General features: G+C 38.0%; 1 protein-coding gene across 1 annotated transcript in view; it reads right to left on the bottom strand.

Moving 5' to 3' along the window:
- The window catches only part of Frem1 (FRAS1 related extracellular matrix 1), a 124506-nt gene that overhangs the window by 65212 nt on the left and 41029 nt on the right, over positions 1-18265 (bottom strand). Inside the window, exons 11-16 of the mRNA XM_076843420.2 lie at positions 17618-17708; positions 16138-16305; positions 12601-12809; positions 10174-10267; positions 6647-6899; positions 382-576 (exon numbers count right to left, since the gene is read on the bottom strand). Of these exons, the coding sequence (XP_076699535.2) occupies positions 382-576; positions 6647-6899; positions 10174-10267; positions 12601-12809; positions 16138-16305; positions 17618-17708 (1010 nt within the window). The remainder of the gene's footprint in view (positions 1-381; positions 577-6646; positions 6900-10173; positions 10268-12600; positions 12810-16137; positions 16306-17617; positions 17709-18265) is intronic.

Genomic DNA, 18265 nt, shown 5'->3' with positions numbered 1-18265 from the left:
TTACTCTCTCTCTCTCTCCAGCAGGCAAATAATATTTTCCCACATGAAATCAAACCAGAATATTTGAGGATTCCAGTGTTGTCCTTGTCCCAACGTGCTCACATGCGCACGCACACAGACACACAGACACACACACACACATACATTCTCTCTCCATGAAGAAGTAACTAAATTTCTAAACAAGTAAATTCTTTTGTCATATAATCTTTTACAGATTTGGGGTTTTCCACAAATTTCTGATGAGCCAGTTATTTGAGGGTAATTGTGTATGATGGTTTTCTATTATGACTCTAAGTAAAATGTATTATTTCACTGAACCACGGCTATGACCCTAGACAAGATAATAGTACTTTTACAGGGGAAAAAAAAATACATTGTTACCTATTGCAATTGAAGGTGGCTGATTGTCTACTGGATGTACTGTGATGTTGAGATCATACACTGGAAAGGACTCATGGAGAGGAACAGATGGATTAGGTCCACTGTAACAACAGCCATTCACAAAAGGGCCAGCTTCTCCATCCGAAATCACCAAAGTAATGGTATCGAAACAAGGCACCAGGCCAATCTCACCACCTGGAAAACACAACTATGGTTGAAACCTGACTTTTTAAAAATTACAGGATACCAAGATGGAATCTACTCACACCTCCTCTGTCAGCATTGAACGGCAAGGAAAGGAACTTATGAGAATAAGTGTAAAAATGTAAAGCCCAATTTTATCACTATAAAATGAAGTACTGTCATGAAAATAATGTGAAAATGCTTGTCCATCTGTTGCCTCGGGTGAAATTCCTGCCAGCCATCGATCACCATATGGAGGGGCAACCCAGGGCAAACCAGGGTCTGACACTTCACAAATGAACAAGGGAGAGGCAGGAAGCTGACTAGTGATGGTTTTATTCCCCCAGCATAATCCTTCAGGGGTTAGGAAGACCAACCTCAGGCAGAGGCAGAACACACCCTTGTCTCCTTGGTAATTGCCCTTCCTTTTGTACCAACCACCTTGAATTTATAGCCATCAGCCACACAGTAGTTATGAGAATCAGAGGACACTGGATAGGTGAAAGTCAACAACATTCCACATTTTGATCATTTCCTTCAATGTTTTCTTCTTTTTTATATATTGGCCAAGATTTTTTTTTTTAATTAGCAACAGAGCCTTGAAAAAAAGTGGCATTTACTTTTACCTTCTTCCTATTACTTGTTAGATCTTACTCTCTACAATCCAAAGTGGCCTCAACTTGAGCCTTGAGAGTTAGAAGGAAGAAAAAGCCAGGGCTAGATAGCTTATCTGGAAGAGGACAATCTCCTCTGAGTTGCTAATGAACAGCATGGAGCCGGAGTGCTTGCTCTCCAGGGGGCAGAAAAGCCCTTGCAAATTCTCATGTCTCACCTTCAAAAAGCAATTAATGCTGGGAGCATCCATGAGACTAGGGCATCACTAATAGGGCATTATGTAAAAATGTGGATGTGTAACCTATGTGATTCTGCAATCTGTATTTAGGGGTAAAATTGGGAGTTCATAACCATCTTGAATCTAATGTATGAAATATGATATGTCAAGAGCTTTATAATGTTTTGAACAACCAATAAAAAAAAATAAATTAAAAAAAATTAAAAGTTAAAAAACAAAAAAAGAAATGTCATATCTTCTCACCATTCACACTATCCAAATTGGCAGAGTCCTGTGCTTGGGATTATTTTCCCAGTTTAAAAAAAAAAAAAAAAAAAAAAAGACACGAAAAACCTACAGATGATATCATTAAGCAACCAGATGATTAAAGTATGAAAAATTGGAAAAAACAGAGTTGAGTTCTGAGAGTTAGAAATGATCAGTCTTCAACTCTGGGAGTGTCAACAGTAAGAGGCCTCTCACCTGTTTATAACGATAAAAAAAAAAAAAAAAAAGCAAATTGTCCTAAAAACATTGATTCATCAGTTATTTAGTCAATAAATATCTATTTAAGGACCACTGTGGGATGATTTGTATACTGGATACCCCATCAGAGAAAAAGGTGGACATATCACAACTATCAAAGGTATTTTAAAAGAATGTGAAATGTCAAAAGACCCACTATGTGTTGGACACAGTCTAAAGGTAGAGAAGCAAACAGTGTGATCAAGATTTCATAGATTTATGCATTAGTTTGAGCCACACCAAATTGATGCAATAAAATAATTTCTTATCTATGAAGTGGCAATTTTGTATACAGTAGGCCTTTATACACACCTTCCAAATCCATGAATTCAATCAATTGCAGGTCAAAGATACTTACAAAAATATTGCATCTGGACTGAATATATAGATATTTTTCTTGTCATTATTCCCTAAACAATATGGTATAACAACTATTTACATAGCATTAGTATTTTAAGGAATCTAGAGATGATTTAAAGTATATGAGAGGATTGTATAGGTTATGGGGCACACAGTAGGCCATTTCATAAAGGACTTGAGCATCCAGGGACTTTCTCTCTATGGGGGTCCTGAAACTAACCTCCTGAGATAGCTAGTGACAATTGTGTATCAGCCCTGTAATGTGCAAGATGCTGAAAGGAAATGAGAGTGTTGGCTGACAATGGCCTGGGCCAAGGCATATATGCCAGTAGAAAAAAATCTTTAGGCCCCTATCTCTCACCATGGACAAAACTCATCTCAACGTGGATCAAGGACCTAGGAATTAAACCAGAGACACTGTACCTAATAGAAGAAAAAGCAGGCCCAAATCTCCATCATGTCGGATTAGGCCCTGACTTCCTTAATAAGACTCCTATAGCACAGGAATCAAAATCCAGAATCAATAAATGGGATGGATTCAAACTAAAAAGCTTCTTCTCAGCAAAAGAAACAATCAATGAAGTGAATAGAGAGCCTACATTTTAGGAGCAAATTTTTACCACATGCACATCAGGTAGAGCACTTGTCTCTAGGATATATAAAGAACTCAAAAATCTTAACACCAAAAAAAAAAAAAAAAAAATCAATAAATGGGCCAAGGAATTGAACAGACACTTCACAGAAGATGAGATATAATCAATCAACAAATATATATAAAAAATGTTCAATATCTCTAGCAATTGGAGAAATGCAAATCAAAACTACTCTTAAGATTTCATCTCACTTCAATCAGAATGGCAGCTATTAAGAATACAAACAACAATAAGTGTTGGGGAAAAGGCACACTCATACATTGCTGGTGGGACTGCAAATTGGTGCAGCCAATATGGAAAGCAGTATGGAGATTCCTTGGAAAACTGGGAATGGAACCACCATTTGACCCAGCTATTCCACTCCTCCGTCTCTACCCAAAGGACTTAAAAACAGCATACTACAGGGACATAGCCACATTAATGTTTATAACAGCACAATTCACAATAGCTAAACTGTGGGACCAACTTAGATGCCCTTCAGTAGATGAATAGATAATAAAAATGTGGTATATGTACACAATGAAATACTATTCAGCATTAAAAAAGAATAAAATCATGGCATTTGCAGGTAAATGGATGGAGTTGGAGAATATAATGCTAAATGAAGTTAGCCAATCCCAAAAAACCAAATGCCAAATGTTTTCTCTGATATAAGGATGCTGATTCCTAATGGGGTTGGTGGGGAGCATGGGAGGATTAGATGAACTCTAGATAGAGCAAAGGGGAGGGAGGGAAAGGGAGGGGGGCACAGGGGTAGGTAAGACAGTGGAATGAGATGGACATCATTACCCTAAGTACATGTATGACGACATGAATGGTGTGACTCTACTTTATGTACAACCAGAGATATGAAAAACTATGCTCTATATGTGTAATATGAATTGTAATGCATTCTGCTGTCATACATAACAAATTAGAATTTTAAAAATTTAAGAAAAAAGAAAAAATCTTTCAGGATGGCTTCACTGGCTTTGCACTGTGTGTTAAAGGGTAAGTAAAATCCTGTCAGGCAGATAAGGCAGGGAACTGGGAGGCAGGAGAGAAGAAGAGACGAAAGTTTACAAAAGAAAAAAAGGCAAACATAGCACATTCAGTAACTGCCATTTCTCTATGATAGAAGCATAGGATATATCTATAGTAATAGCTGGAAAAGTAGGCTGAGCATTAAATCACTAAAAAGGCTACAGTATAGATGGGAGAACACTTTACTTGGAATGAATATAGTCTAAGGACATGATTTACACTTAAAATGTCAATCATAGTGTTATTATATTAGCATTATGTAAAAGAAAATTTTTGAATGACCCCATTTTTAACATTAGGAAATTAATTTTGTACCTTTATAGTAAAATACTATTCAATTACTAAGACATTTACAACAATAATATCATTAATAGATATTTGGATAAACATTTTAGATGATAATCTAAATGAAAAAAGTAACTAATAAAAGTGCATATATATTATGATTGTAACTAAACAAAAATTAACACCTAAAAAAATTAAATACTGTAATACTTTAATGTTAACAGTGACTATCTTTGAGAGGTATAATACAGTGTTATTTGAAACTTAATTACATTTTTCAATTCTTTTTGAGTTTTCTGCAATGAACAAGCATTATTTTTATAATTACAGAAAGCAAATAAATAATGCTAGTAAAATTATTCATGGGTAGTTTTATAATCAACATATAGAAGCAATAGTGGAGTCAGAAAATTTACTTCAGATACTAACCAGACTGGGATTCTTTCCATTGATTCTATCACAGTGTTAAGTAACTACCTATTGAATAAACGAGTGAATATTACAATATCAAATTGTCCTTTGACTCTAGTATTTCTCCTAATGTTATAACAAAAGAAAATCTTTTTAAACTAATTTAGCCCAATATCTTTCTAGGTCTCATTAGCTAACAATTCCTTGCATGGCCATTACACTAGAAGAGATTTAGACACTTGAATACCCGCTGGTTAGCACTTGGAATGAGGTAGTGGAAGAAAATGTAACCCATGTCACCCTAATTCATCTGTGCTTTATGATCCTGCCAAAGGTGTTGAAATTATATAACAAACAACAACCACTAGTCTTTGAATCCCTGTCCTGCTAGGTGATTTGAGATCTACTGAGGAAACATATAAGAAGTATGTAGTTGTGAACTCTTAAGAGATATCAAGCAAGTGCACTATGCTCCCCAAACAAGGAAATAACCAGTGAAACCTTTCCTAAGTTTACATGCAGATAAGAGGGAGATACCATTTAAAGAAAAAAGATGTTTGGCAGCATGAATAAAATGTCCCATGTTCATTAATTATCCTTGAGACAACTGGTATCCTGATAAATTGCTGTTTTCCAAGATACATATGAAAACATATTATTTCAAAGTGTTTTCTACCATTTCCAAATTAATCCTTCGCAATCTCAATCATTTCTCCTTGAGCCCCCTCTCCACCTCACTAATTGAATTTTCTCTACGTCATTTCAAATAAGAAACTTAATTGGATTCTGAAAGCTCTTACAGCCTATACTACTCAGCTGGCCTTATACACCCAATTATACTTCCACTATGGAATTTTCAGTTAAAAGAGACATATCGATGAGTAAACAGGAAATTGAAATAGTGTGCAATTAATTCCAGTAAGAGGAAATATATGGTATTATTACTGAGGAAATGCCCCTAACTCAGACCTCAGAAGAGTAGAGGGGAGGTGATGTCATGATGGGCAGATTTGTCATTCTGTCATCTGTAAGGATTTTGTCTGCCTGCTTGAGTGAATCGTCCTGCATGGCAGGATCTGGATTTACAGTCCGCTGTAGCCCCATGGGGCTTGGTGATGTCCTTGCAGATATCAGATGCTGAATTAATATTTTTTTTAGTTTAACAGTTTATATAAGGAATAAGTGTCACCCAGGAAACAACATAATGTGATGCCAGAATGTAAGCGCAGTGCCTATAAACAAGCACTTCCTGAAGATTTAAACTGTATTCATGCTAACAGGTACTGTGAGCAAGTCCCACAAAGTGTAAGAGATCATCTTTGCTTCTCAGGAACTTAAAAAGCTGACTAGTTACTTCTTAGGAGTTAGCTGGTCATCAGTAGTAAACTTTTAAAATTCATCATATCATTAATTTAGGAAGTTTACTTCAAGAATTTCTATTATGATTTAGGGATTCATAAGCTGAAGTGACCAATTTAAATCCTTGAGTTGACCCAAAAAGTAGGCATATGTGGTAGCATCAAGAACAGCAGCAAGCTGGGCACCGTGGCACATGCCTACAATCTCAATGGCTCAGGAGGCTGAGACAGGCGGATCATGAGTTCAAAGCCAGTTGCAGCAACTTAGTGAGGTCCTAAGCAACTCAGCAAGATTCTGTCTCAAAATAAATTATAAAAAGGAGCTAGGAATGTGGCTCAGTGATTAAGTACCATTGGGTTAAATTCTTGGTACCAAAAAAAAAAAAAAAAGAACAGCAGCAAGTGACACCTGCTTTTCTCAACCCTTCAAAATTAACTATAATACGAGATCAAAAACACTCCTAAATATGGTAACTGTAATCGAGAAGTGTGGTGCAGGCTGCAGCTGCATCTTTTACTCTATTTTTTAAAATTGAAGCCAGCATTAAGACTGTTAGATTATCAGAGCTACAGCAAGTGGAATAAGGCTCTCATATGGCTTGTGTTTCCTCACTAGTCACAAGGCCGTCACTTACCTGTGTGTTTGTATGTCACAACCCCTGAGATAATATCTCCCTGAGAGAACTGGTCTACTTGAACACCAGCCTTCCACACCACCCCGTGCTGAGGCTCTCGGGCAATCATAACCATCAGTTTCAAGTCATCACTGTCCATATCAGTAGCAAAAATGTGTTCAGGGGTGATGACCACCTCTCCACCCTCTGAGCAATGCATCATGGGGATGAGGTCAGCCTTCAGGATCGGTGGCTCATCATTTATAGGAAACACCTGAGCAGGGAAAAAAAAACATGCTTTCAAGAAAAAGAAAGAAATGACAAATTGCCCAACTGGCAACTCCTAGCTCAAAGTCACAATGACAGGGATTTTCGATCTTCCAGACACATGAAACAATAGCCATGGAATTTGGCCAAGCAGCCTGTTTTTAACTTCCCCCTATGTACCATCTTGCAAGGAATACTCCACATGAGAGGCATTTTAGGGAGAAATGGAAGAAATACGTTTATGGTTTGGGACTCAAAACTCTATCTCCTTCTAAACAGACAAAACATAAATGTGATATACAACATTCCTCATCAAAGCCTCTATCCTTCCTTCTTTGTCAAAGTCACACATATTCCTGAGGAATTCTGGTCCTTGTGGTGTGGTGGTTGTACATTCACAGTGTCCAGGTTATTTTTATTTTGCATTATCTGGTGACTACAAAGCTTTTCTCCACCCTCAATTCCCTGCCACCCATGAAGTTGGGTTCACAATAAGCCGCAGCTGCATTTCAAATGGTTTGCATTACATGTGAAACTCCATTAGCCAGGTTTCAACTTGAAAAAAAAAAAATGCTTTTCTCTCACTCAAGAAAACAAAGCTCCAAGATGAAAGGAAGGAGAAACAACATGGGATCACACTGGCTCTCTGGCTTTGAAAAGACCACACTGAAATTTTAAAAGACGGGTCTTTTAAAGGGAACAAAGAGCACTTCTCCTCGGAATCCATAACCACAACCTGGGGTGGGCTGCAAGGTTTATCTTGTCGGGTTGGCCCATGAGTCTGCTCAACTTTACATTTCCTCCCTCTGCACTGTGGCCAAAGGGGTCTGTTTTAAATGTCCATTTCAAGCTGCTGCCTTGTTGGGACCTTCATTGGCTTCCCAGTGCTCCTCCTGGGAGTCACTGGCTTATCCATGCTCTGAGATGTGCTGGCCACCTCCCTCCCTTTTCACCCCAGCACACCTTCCTCGCCATCCCCATCGGGTGCCTGTGCAGCATCTCCTGCCTCTGCCCAGCATGCCCTGTCCCTAACTCTTCGCTAATTCCTGCTTTATGTTCCCTGTGAATTCCCCAGGGAAGCCCTCCTTGATTTGGGCTAATTTAGGAGCTTCTATTACTTAGTTCCCCTACTTATTTATAGAACACATATAAAAATCAATTCATTATTTGGGTGATGGTCTGTTCAATGTCTGTCTTTACCCCTGGTCTGTAACCTCTAGAAGAATAAGGTCCCTGTTTGTCTGCCTTGGTCATTGTATTTCAAGTATAGAAGATACAGCATAAAAAAAGGCACTTATAAAACATTGGCTGAATAAATGAATATAACTTTGTATCTATACCCTGAGAACCCTACTATTTAAACAGGCTAACATCTGTGAACAAACACACATGAAACATATGAAATTATTGACACTTTCCTTTATGGGTAGCAACATGGATTGATAGAACCCCTAACTTAGTTATTTAATCAAACGTTTTTTTAAAAAAGCATACAATATTCTCTATTTTTCTGTTGTCTTATTAAGGAAAAAGTATCTTTTTTCAAGTTTTCTGTGCAAATTCAGTAAAGATCTCTATTATTGTTCTTGACTCTGTCTAGGGAATTTCACCAATTAATTCAAATGGATAATAAAATTTAAAGAAGAAACAATTAAGAATATTCCTGGGACTGGGGTTGTGGCTCAGTGGTGGAGTGCTTGCCTGGCATGTGTTAGGCACTGGGTTCAATTCTTAGCACCCCATATAAATAAATATTTAAAAATGTGTGAGGCCCTGTATTTTTTTAAAAAAGAATATCCCTTTTTGGTAAAATCACAAGCACAAACATTGTGTCCCTGGCTTTCAAAGACCATGCCCTTTTATTTTAAAAGTATCAATAAATATATTCTTTTCCCAAATTTCTCTACCTATTACCAGTAATAATAAAGTCATGAATGAAAGATAAGGTTGGGGCCTTTCCCTTGAAATTTACTTTTCAGGATAAACAAAAGCAAAATTTTAGAAGAGATTTCTCCACACATAAAAATCTGCCAACAAAGAAAATATTTTTTTTTAAGCTGAAATAATGTACAGCTTTTCATCAAGACCTCCAAGGCCATTAAGAGGAGCATGAGGAAGATGATCCACACTGTGCCTGGCACAAAATGGTACTCGGACCGGCTGGCATTAGTCACCTGGCAAGGTAGAAGTATGGCATGGCAAGAAGGAAGAACACTGGCCTAGCTACCAGTGTGTAGAGATGCCAGACCACATTATACTGTCAGGTATATGACTTTGGGCAGGTTGTCAAAACTTTCTTGGGCCTTAGTGTCCTTATCTATAAAATGGGAATAATTGATTCCCTATCTGCTTCATAAAACAATACACACATGTAAACATTATTTCTTAATAACAACTACAAAATATATTATAAACACATTGTTACCACTAATAATAAGTGTCTATCACAAAAATCTGGACAATATTCAAACCAAAAGAGACAGAATTTAGCACAGTGAGAATAATTAGTGGCTCTTCAGGGAATGTGGCAAGTTTTTCTGCAGACCTTTCTTGGTCACTAGTTATAAATAACCACAAATATTATGATTTGTGCTCATGAACTTGGGTAACCACTCAATAGAGAAATTCCAGAGTCCTTAGAAGTCCTTTGGGCATATGAACATATTTTTTCTTCATTTGTTAAAAGGTAGAAGAAACATGACATCAAACAGACCTTCTACCAGGGCTACATGGTGCAGAAATTCACAAAAGAACACCACAAACCTACACACATGGCTTCTTCCATAGGCCAGGAACCCCCAGAGATGCCAGCCTAACCTGCTGAGCTGCTAAATAAACATTTCTGAGTGTTAGTGTTCAAAATCATTGTAAATAATTTATACATGAAACCCCTTATTTTGGGGGGGGGATTCTTACTGGGGATTGGACTCAGGGGTGCTCTATCACTATATCCCAACTTTTTTAAAATTTTGAGACAGGGTCTCATTAAGTTGCCTAGGCTGCCCTTGAACTTATAATCCTCCAGTTTGAGCCTCCAGAGTAGCTATTACTTTTTAAATTAAATATCTGTGTTTTAAGTCAGAATATTTCTGCTCTAAATGGATTGGGGAGAGAATAGTATGTCCAACCTATCAGTGTAACCATGTGCCTGGCTCAAGATATACAAAGACATAAGGAGGCATCCTCTCGCTTTGGGACTTAAGTTATATTAGGGACTCAGAGAGATTTTCAAAATAGACATTTTATTTTTATATGACTCAGGGAAGAAACATTCTACCCACCTCAACGTGTAAAACAAATTCTGCTGAATTTGTGCCATCTGTGACCTCCAAACATATGTCATCCTGAAGAACCTCAGATCCATCATGTTGATACCTATGAGGACAATATTTGTAACTAGTCTCTCAAGAACACTGTTTGTTAGACTAAATTGAGATGCATGATACAAGAGCTCTTCTTGTGTCATGTGTTCATTAAATAAATAAATAAGAAAAAAACAGCATAATCATGAAGTCACATTTTTAACCACTCAAGTACCTGTCAACATAAAATCGCTCTACCTTAGGAGAGTCTGTTATATGCATTGATAATTTATATTCATCCCCAAATCAAAAAGTGGTCCTTCCGTTGCCACTGTGACAACAAAAAACATTTTGTTGTAGCTCTGCCTACTTGCAGAATACACTGGTTGGGGCCAGAGAGAGACCCTGAGAATGAGCATAGACAGGGAAAAGTGGGACACTATGTGGAACTGGTGACTCCTAACCCACCTTCAAGGCTAATCTTTCTGCCAGTGTTCAGGATCTACTCAGCTCTTCTCTAAAACCCTGATCCCTGAGTTCTGTATTGCCTCCCTCCATGCCCCCCTCTTCCATTTACAAGCTTTCCTCCTCTCAACCCATAAAGAATTTCACCTCTCTCCCAGATTTAAAAATACCTTTCCCTGGTCTAGGCTTGGCCCTATATTCCTTGAAGACTCAGCCAAAATCTTGAAGGGCTAATTTTGCTCCTTAGAATTCTTGGCTATTCTTGGCTTTCCATACACTCCCCAGTCCACGGTGGGGATGCCCAAGTAAATTCTAAATAGCTGTTGGATTTATTTGAGCCAATTTTTTTAACATATTAATGATCTGTTTGAGATACTAAGGAATGGAAATAAGTCCCAAGAATTTAAAATTAAAATTGCATTAAAATTAGTATAGTATATAGAACCTATATGATATTCATCTATGGAAAAAAATAGGGCTATACTTTACTCAGAACTAGTTTCACCAATAGGGTGGATATGAACTCAGGTGTGGGAAGGTCCTCATCCCTACTACTTTGTTCCTTCCACACACTACCTTCTGTGGTTTATTTTGCCATGCTCCCTGCTATTTTTATCAAAAATATATTTACAAGTGATAATGTGCTAATAGTATGTTCCTATGCTAAAACTCCCCCAAAGGGTCAAGTGGACCCAAGAGCACACATCCTAAGTCAAGGCTGTGGAGTAAAGCAGATCTTTGAAAACCTGCTTCCTCCACATATCAGCTCAGTGACCTTGGACAAACTCCTTAACCTCTTTGTACTTAGTTCTTCAACTAGGAGAACAGAACTATCCACCTTGTCAGGTTTTATTACTATGAAGATTAAATAAACAAATAAAACATTGATTGCAAATCTCTTGCAGAGTACTTGACCCTATAGTTCTGGAAAACAATGGAACTTTTATTTTTCGATCCATCATTCACTCCCTAGTAAGAACTGTCTAACCAAAGTCTCTTTCTAACACGTAGCTAAGAGCTAAGATCTCAAAAATAAGAAAATAAAAAAAAATAAGGAAAACTATAGTAGAAAGGAAATAAAAAATTGGAAATTATTAATCAAGCTATAACTGAATTATCAAAATTAAACCAATCTACTTGTGCACAAATCTTAGTTCCTAATCAACTTTCTATTCAAAGTACGAAGCTAAGTTTTTGATGTCTAATACTTCCTCCTATATGTTATCAAAAGGGCCAAAGTTTCCACTTATAACTGGTGTTTATAAGTGAGAAATCAGTCTGTTCATCTAGCTATTGTTTTTAAGTAGTTTATGTTGTTTTCCAGAAAAGATGTTTTTCTACAGTGTGTAGAAAAGTTTCTTGCAGAACTGCATTAGGTAGAAGAAATGAAAGACTTAAGGTGAGGATACTATAGGACCATGAGGTAAGGCTTTCTCTATCCAAGTTCTACTCCATGGCCTACTTACCAGACTACTCCACTTGCTCACCTGCAAATCCTTGCCCCAGTAGAATGGACTAAAGATTACACTAAAGACATGGATCAACAGAACTCTGTCCCAGAGTGTCTAGGGTATGAAATTGGCTCCTAGAGCTGAGTTCAATTATGTAGATTAGTCCCACAGATGATTTCAGTCTCTGTTCATCTAGTTTCTATTGCCTCTTGTGATATGTGCAGTTGTAGCAAATTTAATATTCATGGTAATTAATTTTTGTTGTTCACATAGCCATAAAGTCATCCCCACTGCTACAGTAAGCCAGAGGGAAAGAAACTATCTGGAGGAAAATGAAAAATTTGTCATTTCTAATTTTTAACTATTGAAATTAGTAAGTGGCATATTGGTATTCCTGAAAGAATTCGATGAATTTCTTTTTTCTTGCTCTGTCTCACAACTGATCCAGATGGAGAGCTAAGTTATATAAAGAACACACTACATTTCTAACCTAACTTTTAAGGTGTGAAGGTCTCCCCAAGAAAATGTGCCCCCAGCATCTAGAGGAAATCCATTCAACTCCAGCCTTCCGTGCAGAGGCAGCCCCTGCAGGGAAATGTAGATATTGTCCAACATGGTATCCACATCAGAAACCAGAATGTGCTCTGTGCTGATGACGCACTGGCCTCCCTCAGCCACTCTCAGAGGGGTGGTGGATACCTAGAAAGAAGGAAGAAACATTCAAAGCCTTATTCCATGAGGTACCCCTGCAGACAGAACTCATTGGATCACCATGAGGCTTCCAGTACCATCTTCATATGTCTACTAAATGTTCAGGAGTGTGGTTCAGGGACAAATTCATAACAGGAGTTTTGGGATGAAAAATATATTTAACTATAAATGTTTCCAATTCCAAGTGTTGATGTACACAAAGAAGCAAGACAGATCTATAAACCTGAAAGTATCTACATTTTATTTATCTCAGAGCCTGTATCATAGAATCAGAAAATTGTTGACTATATAGAGTGCTGACTTAGGGAAATAATAACTTTCATCCTGACCATTTCAAAGATTGTTTGACACATATCCACCTCAGTCTACAACATTGACAAAACCTGTGCTAAATTCTCCTGAAGGAAAGAATCCATCTCCTTTTTGTACCCTAAAACTTCTTAAAGACTTGTGAAACATATTGAAGCTTCTTTTGTGTTATTTTGAAATTAAAATTGGAAATTTAAGATTCCATGGAAAATAGATTCATTTAAACATTAGACTTAAATATCAAAGCCATAAATACAACTTTAAATAAGGGAAAAACCCAAGGCTCAACTGACTAATAATTCATTTGTAAGTAAAAAAAAAATCAAGTTAGAATGGCTTAGAATATTTTATCACCACACTGGGAGAGGGCAAGAAGTGTCCTATGATCAAATCAGTCTAGAAAACACAGACAATATCCTCACCCTGGAGGTTTATAAGGCACATATGCATGTTCAAGGCTTTGACACTTAGGGGAGGAAAACCTGTTAACTTTGCTTAACCTAATTTTTTTTTCAAATTGGTAATACTACCCAGAAGCAAGAGCAAGAAGACGAATTTGAGATGTGAAATCATGGGCTCCAAGGTCCCTCCCAGATGGTCTGAGGTGACTGCCGTGCCAATTTGAGGACACCGGGTTCTCCTAGGGAGCAGTTGCTCTCCTCAGAGCAGCTGCCACTCCCCAAAAGTAGAATGTTCCCTAAGGAGAGAGTTGGTAAAAGGCAGGGAGGAGCAGGGAGAGACACAGCCAGGCAGATGGAAAAGAAGCAAGATGAAGCAGAGGAATCCGCTACAGGGTCCACTCTCTCCGCCTGCCACTGCCCAAAGTGCTGGGCGGAGCTCCATTCCACGGCACCAGGGGCACTAGAGGATGTCCTAAAGGGTCATGGAAACTATGAGAGTGCCATAGAGGTGGCTGTCTTCTATTTTATCACCAGCAAAAAAAAAAAAAAAAACCATAAAATGATAGACTTTTCTCTCTACAATCATCCCCACCCCAACCTTTCCAAGAGTCTCATTTTACCAAACCTATATTTTCACTGTGGTGGGAGGAAGAAAGGGAGCTCTCACTCAGGGAATTACCTTTGACCCAGGTCTGCATTTCCAGCCTCACTTTCCTGAGTAGGTTACAAATAAGTATCTCAAGATGACAATGTTTCATAAAATATAATTTATACGTTAGATGATCTTTCAAATCTCTCTTTTAGAGAAGACTTTAAAAAAATAAAAACATGAGACTAATTTCCCCCTCCTCACTAATCATTAACTTCTCAGGCCCAGTTCTCAGAGGCTGGGGATTTCAAGTTAGCATCAGTTTCCCCCAATGATCATCACTCAACTTGTCTTTATGTGGTGTGTTTTTTTTTTAATTTTTTAAGTTGTAGATGGACACAATACCTTTATTTTATTTATTCATTTTTATGAGGTGCTGATGATTGAACCCAGTGCCTCACACATGCAAGGCAAGTGCCACAACCCCAGCCCTTTATGTGGTTTTTCATATCAGAGACCCATTCCTGTGGCTGGTTCCACTGAAACTACAACTTTAATTTTATTTCTAATATCCTTTTTCTTTGAAGCTCTGTGTCATTTGATCCATGTGCCACATATAAAAGAGAGAAAGCACTATGCCATTTTAGACCCAAGTCCTCCCAATTATTCTCTCTGCTTTCAAATAAAGGTAGCTTTTCCCTTTGGCCTTTATATATTCCTCCACACCTCATCCTTCTCTTTCAAAAGGCCTGGATTCCTTTGCATAAAAGATTATTTCCCCATGATTATGCTGAAAAAAGTTTTGGCTTCTTCAGATGCTAGGCTATTTCAGGGCCTATATCTCATACACAGAAAGGGGCACTTCAATTAAACTCTAATAACATTAGCTCCACAGACATTCCAAACCATTTTCATCACAAGGAATTTGATCTGGTCCCTGAGGGAGAAGTTATTAAAGGATGGAGCTTGTTTAGATTCCTGAGTTTGGACACTTCCATAGCCTTCTATCAAAGATTGCAAGCTCACCCACCTGAGAAGTCAGGTCAGTGATATAAGTGAGTATGGTAAGTTGGTAGGGATGCTGGTGATTAGGCTCAGTATTGCTAGAGCTTCCAGAGGTTCAAGAGGAACCCCAAGTCAGAACTGATAGGAAATCTTTTTGTTTTTAAATGTTGCAACTTATTTTATTTTAAAATACAGTTTAGATCCATCAGAAAACTTTTGCATATCAAATATCCCCCCCCCCCTCAGAGAAGCCCTCTGTTCTACAACCTCAGGCTCATGTACAGATGGTGAGGAGAGACCAGGAAAAAGAACAGCAGGATTGGCTGTATTTCAGGCCAGTACCTGGGAAGGGTGAGCTCTCTCCTTAGGGAACAGTTTTGGATAGGCTCTGGGCCCCTCTGGTTTGGGAAACGCTCCTTTGTCCTTCCACTTGTAGGGGGAAATAAACCAAATAATAGTTTCACTAATTAAGTATAGCATTCTGACAGCAGAGAGTGGACAGGGTACAGGAAAAACTCTCAGCATGAAACAGTCTCACAGAGAAGACCCACAAGGTAGCATTGCCTTTGCAGTTGGGTTTTAATGAAAGACCCAAATCCTTCAAGACTTACAGAAACATTGGGCAGTGGGATAGAGTAGAACAAAAGGGTCCATCTTAATTCATTTTGGAAAATTAAAGAGCCTCTTTGGATTACACAACAGCATACTTGGCCTGCGGTGAGAGCAAATAAGCCCTTCTGGTTGCTAAGAGACCCATAATTTAATCCCCTTCCCCTGATCTACATGCGAAGCTCAGCAGAAAGAAAAAGGAATGAAAGCGATTTTGATAAAGCTTTGAAAATAATGCCAAATCCAGCAATGAGAAAATCTTACCTTTTGGATGGAAAGTTCCACAGGAGGTAAAAGAGTCCCCTCCCCCTGCTTTTTTTCCTATACTGCAGCTGCAAAATTAAAAAGTTTGTCTTTTCTTTCTTTCCCTCCTTCCATCCTCCATATCAAACATTGTGCATACCTCAGGAACTTGATTGTCCACTGGGAGAATTGTAATGTTAAAGCAGATCCCATGCAGAGTGCCACCATGCTGGTTACTGATGGAAAAGGTGAACTGGACATGTCGGAGATGAGGGCCTATATCTTGCATGGGTGGCATGTAGGCCACTTTCATATAGTTCACAGCATGCTGCAAAGCAAATTGAGATGGATATATGAGTACTGATTTGCAAGGATCAGAAATCTGTGTCCAAGAAAATCATCATGCTAACTGATATTGAATACTGTAAATACCACCATCACCAATTTAAAGATTCTCAAAAGTTCTATGTAATAAATCACATTTTCTATACATAAGGAAGAAAAATTAAAAAGAAATTAAAATGTCTAGTGCTTAAAGCCAGCCAACTCTATAAAAGGAAGGAGACTAGGGTGAAATAGTAGGATGAAACACCTCTGCCTTCTAGTAATTGTGTGATATGGGCCCAGCTGCTTAAATGTGTTAGGCCTGTTTTTTTTTTTATTTGTGAAATAAAAAAAAAAGTACTTACCACCTGGGGTTCACATACTCATTTACAACCTCTAACTATGAGGAGATTAAGCCTAATTAGCTCCAAACCACAGAAGTATTTGCTGCCTAAGCACTCATCACCATTACTGTGACCCCCATAGGATCATCAGAGTAGAGTCCACAGGTGAACACGCAGTGAAGGATTTTGGAAGGTGGTTAAGTATTATGAAATGAATTGTGCCCCCTTCATCACCCTTCCAAAAAACAGATATGCTGAAGCCCTAACCCTTCCTACCTCCAAACGTGAACTTATTTGGAAATAGTGTCATTATGTATGTAATTAGATAAGATGGGGCCATCCCAGGGTAGGGTGGACCCTTAATCCTTGTAATAGGAGGAGAGAAAGACACAGGGAGTCATGTGATAACAGAGGCATGACAGTGACACATCTCCAGGCCAAGGAGAACCAAAGATTGCAGGTCAACTGCCAGAAGTTAAAAAGAAGCAAGGAAAGATTGCCCTGGAGGGTTTCAGAAGGAGCACCACCCTGCCAGTATTGTGATTTCAGACCTGTGGCATCCAAAGCTATGAGGAAATAAGTCTCATAGCTTTACACCAGCCAATTGGTGGTATGTTGTCATGGCAGCCCTAGGACACTAATGGAGGAAAAATAATGAGTGAAGTGAATTTAGTGAAATAAAAATTCAGGCGTGGGGGGGGGGTTCCCCAAATCAGAGCCTTGTTACTGGCAAAATAGAGGCAGGAGGAGCTGTATTAAATTATGACAAGAGTCTAAAATCATACCCAACCTGATAAAGCACTTTCAAATAGATGTCACATGCTTAGAAGAAATATTCAAGCGGAATGAATAGAAAACCTCAAGCATTTGTGGCAGATGACAAGGGCCAACATCCTCAGGTGCGACACTAAGCATGTCATATCTTCTCAGAGGATACATCATGTGGTTCAATATTATAGCAAATCATCATACCTGAGTAAATGACCTCAGCCCCAGGGCTGTAGGATTTTTGGTTAGCTTTGGTATGCTGTCCACCATGAATAATTTCCCAGCATCCAAATATCTAAAGAGAAATACAGGAAAGAATATATCAGCTAATTTTCCAGCTAAGAAAGGTGAAGTCAGATGGCTAATACCAAATTTTCAAAAACTAAAAGATCTTATCATGAAAAGAAATAAAGTGTTCCATCTTTATATTCCCTTCTTATGTTGGGGGCTACTAGCCTTAGGTCCAGTATCACCAATTCCACCCTCATCATGGTTGCAGAAAGCTTTTGCTTTACCATCATGAAAGGGAATCATTATCCTAAACATTCTAAAATTTTTCCTTGTTACCATGTATATAGTACCAGCCTAAAATATATTCATACTACTTTTCTGGATTGAGATCATAGAATATGATAATTTCATGGCCTGTAATATCTAAAAAATAATGTTATGAAGACTTTAATACATTTTACAAAAAAGAAAAATCAACATTATTTTTAGAAAATAGGAATTGAAGACCATTTTAAGCTACCTATGCTGAAAACAATGCAAGCACTTACTAAGAAATAAGACTTTAAAAGGGAGGTATGATACAAGTTTGAGGCAAAAGTAAATGCTGAACTGGATATAAGT

This window comes from Callospermophilus lateralis, chromosome 2 (assembly GCF_048772815.1).
Source record: "Callospermophilus lateralis isolate mCalLat2 chromosome 2, mCalLat2.hap1, whole genome shotgun sequence".
Taxonomy (NCBI): Eukaryota; Metazoa; Chordata; class Mammalia; order Rodentia; family Sciuridae; genus Callospermophilus; species Callospermophilus lateralis.
The sequence above is the reverse complement of the archived record's forward strand: the minus strand, read 5'-3'. Positions and strand labels throughout refer to the sequence as shown.